The 15,980-nt window shown below is 38.2% G+C and overlaps 1 protein-coding gene across 2 annotated transcripts in view; it reads right to left on the bottom strand.

Annotated features, from left to right (window-relative positions):
* Positions 1-15,142, bottom strand: part of LOC149022138 (phosphoglucan, water dikinase, chloroplastic-like) — a 58,719-nt gene extending 43,577 nt beyond the window's left edge. The window contains exons 1-9 of one of the 2 annotated variants that reach the window (XM_089150310.1): positions 14,672-15,142; positions 13,971-14,577; positions 10,288-10,374; positions 10,071-10,202; positions 9,260-9,385; positions 8,996-9,174; positions 979-1,063; positions 599-763; positions 455-507 (exon numbers count right to left, since the gene is read on the bottom strand). In XM_089150310.1, coding sequence (XP_089006436.1) covers positions 455-507; positions 599-763; positions 979-1,063; positions 8,996-9,174; positions 9,260-9,385; positions 10,071-10,202; positions 10,288-10,374; positions 13,971-14,577; positions 14,672-14,871 — 1,634 coding nt within the window. In that variant the 5' untranslated portion in view covers positions 14,872-15,142. Of the gene's footprint in view, positions 1-454; positions 508-598; positions 764-978; positions 1,064-8,995; positions 9,175-9,259; positions 9,386-10,070; positions 10,203-10,287; positions 10,375-13,970; positions 14,584-14,671 lie in introns of both variants that reach the window. The other variant, XM_089150309.1, reaches the window with a different exon arrangement.
* Positions 15,143-15,980: the final 838 nt, after the last annotated feature.

Genomic DNA, 15,980 nt, shown 5'->3' with positions numbered 1-15,980 from the left:
TATCACTTAATACTGAACTTGCAACATAACAGATAACAACAAATTTTACTTACATTTTCCCTTATTCTGGACCGTCTTCCCTCCTACCACCCTCTTCCCATTGCTTCATTAAATTTGATCAAGCAAAGTACATATAGTAGCTTTTCTTTCTATTGCCATTTACACAGGATCCCTTGTCCATTTTACTCAATGCAGAAGATTTGACTTATGTCCATTCAGACTAAATACAAATTCATGATACATAGAAGAGAAACATTTACCAGTAACCCAACTGATGACAAGGAGTAGTTTGACAACACAGCATAGAAGATTGATCAACAAGTTTACTTTTAACTCATAACATTAACACAAGCCTAACATCACAAGAGAAAACATAAGCACTGAATCATATGGAGTAGCTACTATATCATATTTAAAAAGAGAAGAAATGGAAGTAGGCTTAACCTAAAAATACCTGCTTAGAAGAACGAAAGAATAATCCTCAAGGCCAATCTCACAAAGACGCCACTACACAAAATAATTTACTGAGAAAAAATTCATTATACGATCAAAATTTGACTGCAAGTCCTACAGAATTTTGGATCCAAGAGAATCTTACCTTTTGGCGCATTGCTATTGCAGTATCAGGGGCATCATTACGAAGACCACTTTCAAGACCTTTTGTAAGCACAGCTCTAAGTGCAACCGAAGATTGCAAGGTTTTCATCAATAGGTCAATGTCACCATCTTTGGAGAGACTGTTAGATTCCAATATTTCTTGATTCTGCAAGAGCAGAAATTAGATATGAGGCTGAAAATACACATTTATTGAGCAGACTTGACTGGAGAAGATATGCTTACGATTTTATAATCAAATTGGCATATCAAGTATGGAAACAAATGGACTTTAAAGAAATAAACCTACCCAAAAATATCAACAATAAATGATGGATATGAAACTTCAAATGAAAACTACTAAGATACAAAATTTACCAGTACCTTCTTGCACTCCAAAAATGAGTTCATAGCTGATAAACTCTGCCCATTCATGGATACTTTAATAGATTCAAGCTGTTCAGTAAGGCTGCATAATTGCAAAAATACAAATAGAAAATAAATTTAATAGACAGATTTCATGATAGATTGCCAGTAAGCAAGTAGGTATCTATTATTAGCAGGAAGCTGAGGACAAGAAGTTCAAGGGAGTAATTCGCTTTGCATACTAAGAAACCCAATCGATAAACCTGTCTCTCAACATTTTGTCCAGATGGAGCCAAATGAACACAAACTATACTGCATTCAGTTCACTGAGTCAAATGGCTTATGTTAAGGCTTGACAAGTTGCAACTAACCATCATTCCTTGGTTTCAAAATATGTTGGTCAAAAGTTTTGGCTAATTCACAATGAACAGACCATGGTTGATCAACAACGGGTGTGTTAATATTAGTGGGTGGGTCCCACTACAATTTGCGCCATAGGTGCCAGCAAGATGGTTATGTATTCTAAGATGACTACTCCTCTATTTAATTAAGTCTAAAGAGAACTCTAATATTCCCTCCCTAAGATGAGTCTAAGGAAAACCCTAATTAAGGAATTAGGGTTGAGGGAAAACATTATAAATAGAGGGATGGAAAACCAAACAAAAACACATGATTTAGAATACTCTCCCATGCTCTACGAATTCTCCAAGCTAATCCTGAATCTCCATCATTGTGGTTCGCCGATTTGGAAGCGTGGAAATAACCTGTAGAGTTCACAAGCTGAAAGAAGGGAAAGGGAACGCAAAGAGGCACCTTCAGTGTCTAGATCCATTGCAGAAAATCACTAAGGTAAAGGATCTAAAACTCTTCCTTTCATTGATTTAGTTTAACATTGGTATCCGAGCCAAGTTGGGGTTAGGGTCGCTGGCAACGGCTAGTTTTATGGGTGTTGGTTGATAGGATCCATTGACATTAATGAGTGTAAGATTCAATCCTTAACCAATTGCTTGACCTCTACCCAATCTATGGTATGAAATTGGATGAGTAGTTTTCTTTTCTTTTCCTTGTGTAGATTTTTTTTTATTATTAAAAAAAAGGGGAAAGGACACTTCCCTATGTTCGGCGTTGGATTAAAAAAAAAAAAAAAAGTTCTTGGACCTTCACGTGAACGTGAAGCTAGAACATTTTTTTTTTATAGTTTATTTATTTATTTTTAATTAAAAAAAAAAGGGAGACAAAATGGGAGAAAATGACGCCTTTTGTGTTGTTCGGCGTTCCAAAAAGAAAAAAGTGGGAGCACAAATGCAGACTGTGAACCTAGTGGGGAATCTTAACGTTTCTTTGTCGTTCTCTTTATGTGGAAAGAGAGAGAGAGTGGAGATCGTGCCTGTGGGTTTTCTATTTCTTTTCAGATTATAAATAGATTCCCTTTTGAGGTTGGTTTTTAATTCAATTTTAAAAAAGCATAAACTATTGCTGGAGTGATGTTTGAACCCCTAACCTTGTGGTTATTAACCACAAACTCAAACCATTGGAGTTCTACTAGTACTATGTTTTGTTTTTTAATTAAAAAGATATTAGCCTGGAGTTATTTATGATTGCATATTTTTATGTTTTGCATAAAATTTTGTTTTTGTGCAATTTTTGTGATCATTAGCTTTACTGTTACGGTTGTTATATTGTTTTAACATTCTTTGCTATAATGATTTTGCGAAAAATTTAATTAGCAATGGAACCCTCCCATGGCGGTTTAAACTTTTGATTCGCTCCATTAGGTGGATGCAGAATCACTCTTCCAAAATAGACCATAAATTTTTTTTATTTATGCATGGAAGAGATCCTGTTTGGTGTTACCATAATGACACATTTTATGTATGTACGCTAGAGTTGGTATTTGAGAGTGATGCAAAGTGTGGTATACCCTAGTAGTGTTGTAGTAGGATTCTTTGAGATATAATTAAAGGGATGTAATTTTAATTATTTTTTGGAAGCCATGTAATAGGGTTGCCACCACACTGCGCATCACAATCTTGTACTGACTCGATGTGTCATTAGAAGTACCAAAATTTGGGTTCCTCTGGTGGGACCCATGCGCATCCGTATGTACAGCGCAATTATATAATAGGAGATGCTCATTCCTCCGATGTATACTTATTGGAATAATTTAAATTAATTATTCTCAATACATTTTTGGTGGGGTTTGACATCGAACAATTTTAGATGATTGACACCACAGTATGGATTAAGGATAATTAATTTGGAAAAATTCCAATGGGCGGTGAAAAATATACTATGTTTTTTTTTCGCATTATGGATGTAGTCTAGATGGCCTCTAAAAACGTGATCGTTGACCTTCTCATGGGTGAGAAACTTCTCATCATAAGAACTTTGAGAAGTGGCAACGGAAAGTCCAGTACCACCTTAATGACCAAGATAGCATGGAGCATCTTACTACGGAAATGACTGTACCGACCAATCCTCCCTTGGGAAAAGAGACTACCCAGTCTCATAGAGATAAGGATCTATATGATGCTTGGGTTAAGAAAGACCAAAGTGCGCGGTTTTTCATACTAAGTGCCATGCAAGATGACCTATAAGGGGAATATGAGGTTTTCCCCATAGCTAAGTCCATGTGGGACGAGCTGAAGCGCGCTTTTGGTGGTACATCCACAACTAGATTGCGAGGTATGATCCTCAAGTTTGAGATGTACCGGATGAGCATAAAATGACTGAGCACATCAAAACTGTCAAGGAAATGGTTCTCAAATTAAAAGATGATGAACATGACCTTTCTGATGAGCAATAAATCCAGGCCTTGATTAGGAACTTACATGATTCCTGGGCACCAATGAAACAAGTGCTTGCTCATCTTGAGAGCATCAAGACGTATGTTGATCTAGCTCAACACCTTGAGATGGAAGCGGAGCGCCTAGAGGCGACCCGCACAACTGCTCTTGTTGCTCAGGCAAGTACACGTAAGGGCAAATGGCCCAAACGTAAAGGACTTAAAAGAGGGAATCAGGAGGGTACCAGGAACTTGGCACCTAGGGAGGGAATTGTCAAACAGAAACGTGGAAAGCATGGGGGTAAGAACGACAAGTCCAAAATAACGTGCTAAAATTGCCAAAAGAATGAACACTTTGCTTGTGATTGCACTGAGTCAAAGAAGGTACCATCTTTATCTTTTCATTGTATCTTTGTGAGTACACCTGTTTTGGTTGCCTTAAAACAATCAGATTGGATTGTTGATATTGAAGCAACCAGAAACGTCACACAGAAAGAAGGCAGTTTCATAAATTATCACAAAGTGTCATTGAGAATGCATAGAATCTACATGGAAAACGGCGCCAATATTGATGTTCAAGGCATTGGATCAGTCCAACTTAGCTTACGAATGGGCCGCACGTTGATCCTCCATAATGTACTTTATGCACCAGACCTAATGTATAATTTAGTTTTGGTTTCAGCATTTTTAAGTTTTGGATATTCTTTCAATTTTTCCAACAGTGCTTTGGATTTGTTACTTGAAGGGGCCATATGGGGCCACTGCATTCTTGACAAAGGATTTTTTTAAAATTAGATTTGATTCAAGTTATTTCTAATTCTTCTTCTTTAATTGTTGACAGTAATAGAATCTATAAAATGGCATTCTAGATTAGGTCACATTGGGAAGGACAAGATGTCACGGTTAGCTATAGTCGGCCTTTTAGGCTCACTCGCTAAAGTAGACCTGCCCATATATGAACCTTGTCTGGCTGGAAAGGCTCATCGGAAGCCTTTTGGAAAGGCACCCAAATCAACTCAACCATTAAAGTTAGTACACTCTGACATCTGTGGACCCATGAATGTTAAGGCAAGACATGGAGCCTCCTATTTTCTCACTTTTATAGATGATCATTCGCGATATGGTTACGTTTATTTGATCGATCACCGTCATGAAGCATTAGATTGCTTCAAACGCTTTGTGATAGAGGTTGAGAATCAATTATGCAGGAATTTAAAAATTCTGCGAAACTGACCGTGGACGCAAATATTTATCTGAACAATTTAAAGAATTGTGTGAAGAAAAGAAGGAATTGTGAGACAATTAACTATTCCTAACACTCTGCAACAAAATGGTGTAGAAGAAAGAAGGAATAGAACTCTATTGGACATGGTTAGGTCCATGATGGCACAAGCAAAACCTCCTAATTAGTTTTTGGGGAGATGCACTTCAGATTGCAACCTATATCCTGAATAGAGTACCATCTCAGTCAATACCATCTACACCCTATGAGCTATGGAAAGGTACAAAGCCTGCTCTAGGACATTTACGACCATGGGGTTGTGCTGGGTATGTTCACACCTCTTCCCATAAGTACGGGAAGTTAGGACCTAGAGCTAAGAAATGCATCTTTGTGAGGTATCCTAATAGCTTTAAGGGATACGTTATGTATGGCGAACACCTTAGTGGAGGTATGTCTGAGATTTGAGTCACAAAATGTTAAGTTTCTAGAAGCAGATTACCCTAGTTTATCTGATGCGCATAAAGATCTTGACCTCTATGAGATAGAGGATCACAGCATACCAAATCCTCTTGGCGAGGGTGGGGAAAGAACACATCCTTTAGTCGCCAGAGAAGATGTTGGTCATAGTGCACCAAGTGGGAGCACGAATGCAGACTGTGAACCTAGTGGGAGTGTACCTAATGGGGACACAACACCCATAAACGATTGTGATCTCAATGTACGTAGAAGCACAAGAGGACATATTCTCCGTCGTCAATTCGAGATTGAAGGGGACGCCCTTTTGTGTGCATTAGCTGATGAGGAAGAGCCTGCATCCCTAAAGGAAGCGCTATCATCACATGCTAAGAACAAATAGTTGGCTGCTATAGAAGATGAGTTGAGTTCTATGGAAAAGAACCAAGTCTGGGAGTTAGTTGATCCTCCACCTAATTGCAAAACTATTGGGAACAAATGGGTTCTTAAGGTTAAACATAAGGCCGATGGATCAATTGACAAATACAAGGCACGACTTGTGGCAAAAGGCTACACCAAAAGAGAGGGTGTGGACTATGATGAGACATTCTCCCCTGTGATGAGGATAGCATCCATTCATCTTATTTTGTCCATTGTGGCAAGACTAGATCTTGAACTCTTTCAAATGGACGTTAAAACAACATTTCTCAACGGAGAACTAGACGAAGAGATTTATATGGATCAACCAGTGGGTTTTGAGTCCAAGGGACATGAGCGCAAAGTTTGCCGCCTTAAACGTTCCATATATGGCCTCAAACAAGCGTTCAGACAATGGTATTTTAGATTTCATCATTCCGTAACTTCTAATGGCTTTGATGTGATTGAAGAAAATCATTCTGTGTATATAAAATTTAGTTCTCTCTTTATATGTCGATGATATCCTTTTAGCAAGGAATGACATTGACATTATAGTCGCCACTAAAGAGTGGCTGTCCTTCACATTTGAGATGAAGGACATGGGCGAAGCCAATTTTGTGTTAGGCATCAAGATAGTGAGGAATCGCTCAAAGAACTTTCTTGGTTTGTCTCAACAAACTTACTTAGAGAAAGTCCTTGAACGATTCCACATGCAAAATTCTAAGCCCATTGACACACCAATGGACAAAATGTGTAGATTGACCCTAGATAAATGCCCTAAGAATGAAGAAGAAAAAAATAAAATGTCAAGAGTACCCTATGCTTCTACGGTTGGTAGTCTGATGTACGCTATGATATGCACGCGCCCAGATATCTGCTATGCTGTTGGGATGGTCAGTCGTTACTAGAGTAACCGAGGACTTACTCATTGGCAGGTAGTAGTAAAAAGGATTTTCCGTTACCTTCGTGGGACGACAAATCTCGTGCTCACATATAGTGGTTCAAATTTGAGGTTGAGAGGTTACCTAGATGTTGATTGGGGCAGTGATCAGGACGAGTGAAAGTCTACCTCAGGTTATGTTTTTATCCTTAGAGGTGGAGCTGTTACCTAGAACAGCAAGAAGCAAACTTGCATTGCTTTGTCCACGATGTAGGCTGCGTATGTTACATGCTCAGCTACTGTTCAAGAGGCAGTTTGGCTTAGAAGACTTTTGAGAAGTCTCAGCCTATTCTCACATGCAGATGATATGATGCAGTGAGTTAGTATATTTTATAAAGATGTCACCAGGCATGGAATTGACCCACTCACACGAGTAATTCACCTTGGAGCTTGTAGATAGCGAGCAAGATGAGCCTAAGGGTTTGTAAGGCTTTAAGGGGCTTTCAAACCAATGTCAGGCACCTTAGTTGGAACTAAGATGAGACCTCAATGGTTGTACATAGAATCATCACATTTCTGTGTTGCCTGGATTGGAGCCGAATGTGAATCTTTTATAATTGGTCAATGTGTGACTGATTGTAGAAGAATCAGGTTAGGCGGTTTAGGTAGTGACTAAACCAAGATTCATATAGCGTATTTTTTCTTTTGTGACATGCCCATATCAGTGGGAGTTACGCCATAGCATGCATGTTTGTTGCATGTGCTGAAGTCGACCGATGATAAAAGTGATTGAATGGATCCCTGCATCATCACTGTGTGAGCCATCAGGATCACATTTTGTTGATCCTACTTGTACCCTATACTTTAGACTATGCCACGAAGAGGACACCCAATGATGCTACTTTAGCTTGTTCCTTAGGATCATGGATGATGCGGTCTCGCAGGGCAAGACTGGGAAGCAGTTGGGGATAATCCAAATGACATGAGGGTTATAGGAAAACTTTTCATTTTATACCCATCAATGATGTGACTCATTACCAGGGCGACTTGTCATTGGACAAAGTCATGAGTACATTATATGAGGATAGTTCACATAACTCACTATGAGGGATCGAGAATGTGGAACTGGGTATAATTGAATTGTTTAGGGTATAATGAGATAATTTTCAAGTGATGTGCTATGTTGGTTAGATGGAGATTTGATATAGCACTCCTACCCAAGATACATCTTTTAGGTCACATGTTCCATTTCTGCATTGAAAGGATTAGAGTTGATGAAATCATTTGGATAACTCCACCACCTTGTGGCGAGTGGGAGATGTTAATATTAGTGGGTGGGTCCCACTACAATTTGTGCCATAGGTGGCGGCAAGATGGTTATGTAGTCTAAAATGACTACTCCTCTATTTAATTGAGTCTAAAGAGGACTCTAATATTCCCTCCTTAAGATGAGTCTAAGGAAAATCCTAATTAAGGAATTAGGGTTGAGGGAAAATATTATAAATAGAGGGATGGAAAACCAAACAAAAACACATGATTTAGAATACTCTCCCATGCTCTACGAATTCTCCAAGCTAATCCTGAACCTCCATCATTGTGGTTCACCGATTTGGAAGCGTGGAAATAACCTATAGAGTTCACAAGCTGAAAGAAGGGAAAGGGAACGCAAAGAGCACCTCCAGTGTCTAGATCCATTGTAGAAAATCACTAAGGTAAAGGATCTAAAACTCTTCATTTCATTGATTTAGTTTAACAGGGTGAAATTAAAATAAATGAGAATGAAACAGTACAGTAAAGCCCTTTGAGACCTAGGTGAAGGATGATTCCTTTCCCTCAACATTGTTGACATGGTTATACCATGATAGGGATCCAAACAGTATAAAAAGATTGAGTAATTGGGATGCTAATTTATTAACCATTTTCCATAACTATGGCTATATGGATCCTCTGGGCTCATTGGTATCATATGTGGATGAAATGCCTAAATCATGTCTAAATCATGTCTAATCAAAGGCCTAAACTAGGCAACACCACCTTGACATCCAACCACAGGTCAAAAGATTAACTAAAACAATAAATGACTGGCATTAAGTGTTCACAATGTCTAGATAACTAAATGTAAATGTCTTCAGGCAGACAGCGATACAATGCTGAAATTGTCTCATTAACTTGATATTTAAGCCAACAAAGTAAGGTTTGCCAAATTACAAAAGCAATAATATTCCAAAAGACCAGTCCCTAAGACAGACTAAAGGATCTAACACTTTATGTAGCATACCTGCAAGCATTAAAGAAATCTTTGAGTTCGTGATGGAATATCTTAAATTGTTCAACAAAAGCATCACTATACTCGCCAGGATTCCTAGTAATTCTTGCCAGCATTGCTTCCGTAGCAATCAAATCTTCAGGACCAGCATTACGGTGAAGTTTATTTTGTATCGTATGCTTGATTTCTTGCTGGAGTTACAGAAGAAAGTTAATGCAGTGGAAATACTGGACAAAAATAATAGACAAACTCAGCAAGTACTGTTTCATATATAACCTTGAGATCATGATGAAGGTCATTCCTATGAGCAATATCCCTTATCCTAGTCAGAGGAACAGATGCAGTGAATTCTGACTTGAATGATGGTAAACATGGATGAATCTTGCGAATAACAAGTATTTCCTGCAAATAATTACATGGAGAAGATTGATTACAGAAGACAATGATGAATACAGTTAAGCATTGCAAACAAATAATATCCTAAAAAGTTTAAATAGGGGAATTCAAAAGAAAATTTTGGTCACCTGGGGGGGGGGGAGGTTTCAAGGTAGGGGTGGCAAGTTTAATGGGAAAGTGTTTTTTTTTTTTTTTTTTGGGGGGGGGGGGGGGGATATTTGACAAGAAACATAAGTAATTCGCATGAAAAAAGTTTACTTTTGTGACTGCGGAAGTTTGTTTTCCATGACTAATAGGATTGCGAACCACTAAAACAGGAAACTAGCTTCACATACAGGATGCAGAAAAAGATTTCAGCAAGAAATCATACTCACGGACAAACAATTTGATGTTCACAATGATAAATGAAATCATGGAACCCCAATTTCAAAAAAAAAAACCATAATGATTTGACATAGGAAAGGCTCCCATGATTAAGAAAATGATCCACAAACTTATGTAGAATTCTCTCCTGTCAATGGTCATGTATACAATTGCAGAGTGACAATCATTGATTAAGTGTTATTCAACAGCAAAACTACAAATATGAAGACAAATGATATCAACAGATGCCCTTTTCATGAAGTGCATTAGAGAAAAAGCAATGGCAGTTGATGTAGGCTAAAAATCTCTTTGGACAAATCTAACTCACCTGAGGTGATGCATCTTTCCTGTAGGTAATTCTTTCAAGTTCACGAAATATGAGCCTGGAAATTTCAGCATGCTTGTTTGGTCGGTAATGACTTCCATCTTCAAAACACGGAATCTGCCCTGTGTTTATCCACTGTATGAAGCACCAGCACTAAGTCTATGAATTAAAAAGAGAAACGGACAGCCACCTTATATGAACAGAAATCATAATAGAGAACCTTCAGATATATTGCAGAGCATGTGAGAGCCTCTAAGCGATCCTCACTTGTCAAATGTCCTACCAGCAGTTCACGTACAACTTCTAACTGCATCAATGGATGGAAGCACAAAATGCCTCATAGTATTTCTTATATCCAACCCATAAACAGAGTCCAAGGAAAACCACTGACAGAAACTACTAAATCAACATGCATAAAAGACAAGAAACGTTAAAATAACAAGTCACACCACTTGTGTCTCCTATGAAAAATGCACATGGTAAATGCAATTATGCAAGTGCCGAAAATATAATTGCTACAACCATAGTACAAGAACTACCAAGACCAACACCCACATCACTGTAACGTTAATGCATGAAGATGACATAGTTATCACTGGCAGCAATGCAGCTGAGATTCAGCCTTGAAAGCTTTCTTGGGAGCAGAATTTGGAACTAAGGACATGAGAAAGTTGAGATATTAATGGGTATTGAGTTGGCATATTCTTCTAATGGTATCCCTCTCTCAGAGAAAGTATACCCTGAATTTCTTAGCAGAGATAGGGATATGGATGCAAGCTAGCTAACATGCCTATTGAACCTAACTCACATCTGAAGCCTAAGATGGAGAACTCTTTGACGAGACCAGCCCCCAATGGCTAGTAGAAGACACATTTGTTTGCCCCAACTAAACAGGACATAGCCTTTGCAATGAGCATACCATACCAGTACATGCATGATCTACATTCTTCTCACCTAGATGTTGCCTACAAAATTTTGACGTACTTAAAGGAAGCCCTTAGAAAGGAAAACCTAATTTCTTCTCATGGACACTTAAATATTCAAGCCTACACTGATGCAGACTGGGCAGGGTGTCCTAATGATAGGTCAACTTCTAGGTATTGCACTCATTTGGGTGAAACTTGGTGACTTGGAGAAGTAAGAAACAGCCAGTTGTAGCTAGGTCTAAAGCTGAAACCGAGTTCAGAGAAATGGCCCAAGGCATTGGTGTTATTGTTGAAAGAGTTGGTCTGGATCCACATGCATAAACAAAAAGGTCCCTATACAGCTATTTTCAGATCGAGAGTCAACAATTAGCATAGCTCACAACCCGGTTCAGCATGATAGAACGAAGCATGTAGAGATCAACAAACACTTCATCAAGGAGAAAATTTAGTCTTATCTCTATCTCTTTTGATTCTTCAAAAATCAAAAGGCTGATGTGTTTACTAAGAGTTTGAACACTAAAGTTTTTTGTTACATTATTAGCAAGTTGGGTATGATAGATATCTATGCACCAACTTGAAGGAGAGTGTTGTAATATTGAGTATATAGGGTAGAATTGTCCTAGGATATTACTATGTAACACCCACATCGGAAATTTTTGTTCTTTTTGTGTGTGTATATATATATATATATAGATATAGGTAAAGACCGACTCTCTCCCCCTACCACAGGTCAAAAGTTCTTAGATCATTCAACACAAATGCTAAACTATTTTATAAATATAAAAAGGTAAACTAAAATGAAAACATTCTAAATTAAGTAGAGCGAAGATGGAATATCTAGTGTGTAACTTTGGTCATGAATGGACGATGAGGACCATGTGGTGGTGATAGTTGATGAAAAGGGAATTCTATAAAGTGATTATTTTAGGTACATCGACTTAATTATAAATAAAAAAGATGATATATAGCATAATGTTCCACGAAGAATTAAAATAGGGTGGATGAAGTGGAGAGGTGCGTTCGAGGTATTTTGTGATCAACACATTCCTTTAAAGCTCAAAGGAAAACTCTATAACACTATCGTACAACCAGCTACAATGTATGGTGTGGAGTATTTGGTGTTAAGAAGCATCATATAGATAAAATCAGTTTGCCAGAAACAAGGATGGTAAAGATGGATGAGTGACAAAACTAGGAACAATAAGGTAAGGAATGATCTTACTAGAACTAGTATAGGAGTAGCTCCTATAAATGATAAGCTTAGAGATGGTATAGGAGTAGCTCCTATAAATGATAAGCTACAAGAAAGTCAATTGAGGTGGCACGACCACGTTCACTAGAGGCCTTTAAATACCTCTCAGAAAAGCAGTAAAGAATTAGAAGAATTAAGGGCAGACCTAAGATAACATTAAGAAAGTGGTGAGAAAGGATATGCATTGCTTAGGCCTTGTATCTAGTATGGCTCAAATAAAGCTGATTGGAAGGCAAGAATCCATGTAGCCAATCCCATTTAGTTGGGAAAACATTCTCTTCTTGTTGTTGTTGTGTTGCTGTTGTAAAATGAAAATTACCCATTTGTCAAATTAAACCCAATAAAACCAAATTAACTCAACTGGACTATTCATCCAAAAGCATGACCCCAAAAAGAAAAAATATTCATCCAAAAGAAAAGAAGAAAAACAAAAGCTAAACCAACTAGGTTGTATTAATTAAGACCCTTGATCGAATTAAGGGTGATCTCCAACAATCCACCTAAGAAATAGACATGAACTCCACAATCTGGATAGACCATCCACACCAAACCTCTGATATACTCATAACTGTCGATCCATAGGTCAGATGTGCTCATTACATATCTAATCCGAGGTCCCCATACCATGCTGCGGCTGCTACCACAAGGTGGACATTGTTGTCTTACTATTTTTCTAAAAGTACCAGAGCTAGATTCCTGAGTGGCTACAGGCCAGTGTCAGTTATTTTTTTCCCAATATAAGAATTTACTTTACATTATTCTACTAAGGAGCCATAATGAATCTATGATTGGTCGATTGCAAGCTCTCCCTGAAGAAAAGGTTTTTCTTGCTAGATCCTGTTGTCTCTTTTGTTTTGTCATAGAAAGTGTTTCCAGCCGAAAAAAGACAACTCATGACCAGAACAGAAACACACCTAAAACTTCAAATGACCAGATTTTACAACGAAAAAAAAAAATTGCTCAGGTATTTTAAGCAGGTAAATGAAAGAATCAATTGTTTTGACAAAGAGTGAATAAAAAAGCTAAGTTTGAGAAGGATTACTAAAAGTGAGTTAAACACACAAAAATAAGTCAAAGAATACGTATTTAGATTAACAATGTTAATTTAAAAGTCAGTGGAGGTGTCTCTTTGAAGACGCCGGATGAAAGTCAGTGGAGGTGATTGAGTCGAAGATAATGAAATCCTAGAGTTTTGCTACTGTGAACTTTGGTGCTTTCTTCTTAATGAATTAGAAAAAGATGAAGTCAACAAACATGAATTTATGCTTATGGAAGGTATCATGTTTATTCTAGTTTAACTTTTGTTTGCAGGTCTGGCCCTCCTATTGAGTGCCTGCCTAAGATGGGAAGGGCTGACTGTTTCTTGTGTTCAGTTTCAGGCATCTGGAATTGTTCGCTTTGAATTCTTCTTTAATGCAAATGATCCTTTAGCAGGAAAAACATATGTATTTAAAGATGAGCTGAGTGGCGTCTGATAAGAATTAAGACAGCAAAATCCAATGTCTCAACTGTGAGAATTGAAGAGTAAACAAATATTGCAACAGGATGATAGTACTTCAAGGAATCATAATAATTTTGTGGCGCTAAACAAACCAAAAGTCCAAACCATAGATAAGGAGAAGTGAAAAAAAAGGGCAAAGCAACACCAGAAAGAAAATAATTCCATACTATTCAAACAACTGTCATTAAACTGAAAGCTAAAGATATGGAAACCAAAGACAGTACCTTTCGCCACCAATTCCTGGCATTTCTGTCACCTTCAACTAATTTTAACGGCAACCCCTCAAGGCCTTCGGTATTCCAGGTCCTCTCTGTCTCTCTTTTTCCATGCTCGTTCGACCGCATAAACGATACAGACCTCCCTTGCCACTTCTCAACAAAAGGGCTCTGTGCTCTGTCAAGAAGAGGAGCCGAATCAACTTCAGCGCCATTATTACCACTCATAGCCTTTTCTCCTTCCCCTTCTTCCTTCGTGCAACTCAAAGGCAATAGATTTATAGTCTCTCCAGTCATATTCCATCTACAAACCATCTCAAAAACACCTTCTTTAGGCAGCTTAAGTAAACGATTGTTGCCTTTTTCCCAAACCATCTTATCATTTTTTCCAACAATCGTGAATTTGAATTCAATTGGTTGATCACCTTTCAGCTCCAACTCACATACCCATCCATTCTCCGCCCAATTCATCTTCACTCTCTTCTTCCATGATCCCAATTCCTTCGTCGAACCTAATATCACGACGTTCTCGCCAAACTTAACTTGATGATCCAAACGAACACAGAGTCGCACTTTTCCTCCTCCAGGTCTCGGCATCATATCTTTACCCTCCTCCCTAGTGCTGCCAAATTCGTTAAATCTCCTTATTTAGAATAATTTGCACACAAAAAGAAAACCAAGATGAAGAAAGGAATAAAATTGTACAATACCTTTCTTCGACGGAAGAAACACGGCAAAGGATCCGACATGAGCGTGTATGACAAGAGATAGACTTGTCCGGAAATGACAAATCATGAACCGCGAATGAGAGTTTGAGCTTGTTAATGGAGATGCCGGGGAGCTTGTGTTGCCATTGGGATTGGTAATCATCTCTGCATACAGAGCAGTGGAAGAGTCGCAGAGAAGCCATTATTTGTTAATTATTGCATTCAACAGCGAAAGAAGATAAGAATGCTATGTTGGCTTTGCAAAATTATTTGCCGGCTGGTTTTTTCGGTGATAGATCAACAGCTTCGAAGTTCTGCCCGGTGGCTGAAGTTGTGAACCATCTGAAGCCTGGATTGGGTTCGAGCAACTGAACTATCCAGTTGGGTAGATTTTTCATGGGGAGATGCGTTGAGTATCCTTCTCGCGCCCACGTTGAACAATGAAGGCTGTGCCGCTATGGACATCTTTCAATTTTCCTGAAGTCCTTCGAAATATTTTATTAAAATAATCAAAACTCAGCTGTTATACTTGGTTTTTGCTGACGGTTCGGTCCAAATGCTACCAAGGAGTCCGTGGGCGGTTCGAGTGATACATGTAACTGAAGTATTGGTATTCCATACAATTAGTTAATACATTTTAAAAACACAATATACATACAATTGTTTTCGTATGTAAGATTTGAAAAGCACAAATACGTTTTCGAAATGAATCAAAAGCGTTAAGTGAACAGCTCATGTTTCATTTCAAAATCAAAAGCCCTAATTCAAGAACTTGTAGAGGAGAAGACGAAGACGAATGCAAGCAGCAGCTTCCCAGTTTTGCTCGAAGTAGAAGAGTTATAGCTTGAAGCAGGAAACAGCAGCTTCAGTCGCAGGTTTTCAACCCAGTTTTCGATCGAAGGAGAAGAAGAATCTTGAAGCAGAAGAAAGAAGAATCCCTCAAAACCCTCTTCGGTTCTTCCATCTTTCGTTGTAGTTCTTACTTCATGCTTCTTCTCTGTCTCTCTGGTGTTAACAAGTAATGTTTCGTCTCAGCCTTCTGGATGTTTGTTTGTTATTGGAATGTTACCAAATATTCTTTTGGGTGTTGTTGAGTAGATGGAAACCAATGTCTGTGATTATGAAAATAAGCTTGTTTTATTAGGTATTCTATACTTGTTGGGCATTTGATCCTATGGTTTCCTATATAACAAGTCATTTTTATGAACCTTGAGTATAGTGTTGCAGACGAGATTAGCTGTTTTTGTTCCACTCCTACTTTTATTTTGGTGTTTTTCTTTTAAATTGAACTAGTTCAAGCTGTGGTTCAGTT

Source organism: Hakea prostrata, chromosome 3 (genome assembly GCF_041222555.1).
Source record: "Hakea prostrata isolate BN-2017 chromosome 3, UWA_Hpros_2, whole genome shotgun sequence".
Classification (NCBI taxonomy): Eukaryota; Viridiplantae; Streptophyta; class Magnoliopsida; order Proteales; family Proteaceae; genus Hakea; species Hakea prostrata.
The sequence above is the reverse complement of the archived record's forward strand: the minus strand, read 5'-3'. Positions and strand labels throughout refer to the sequence as shown.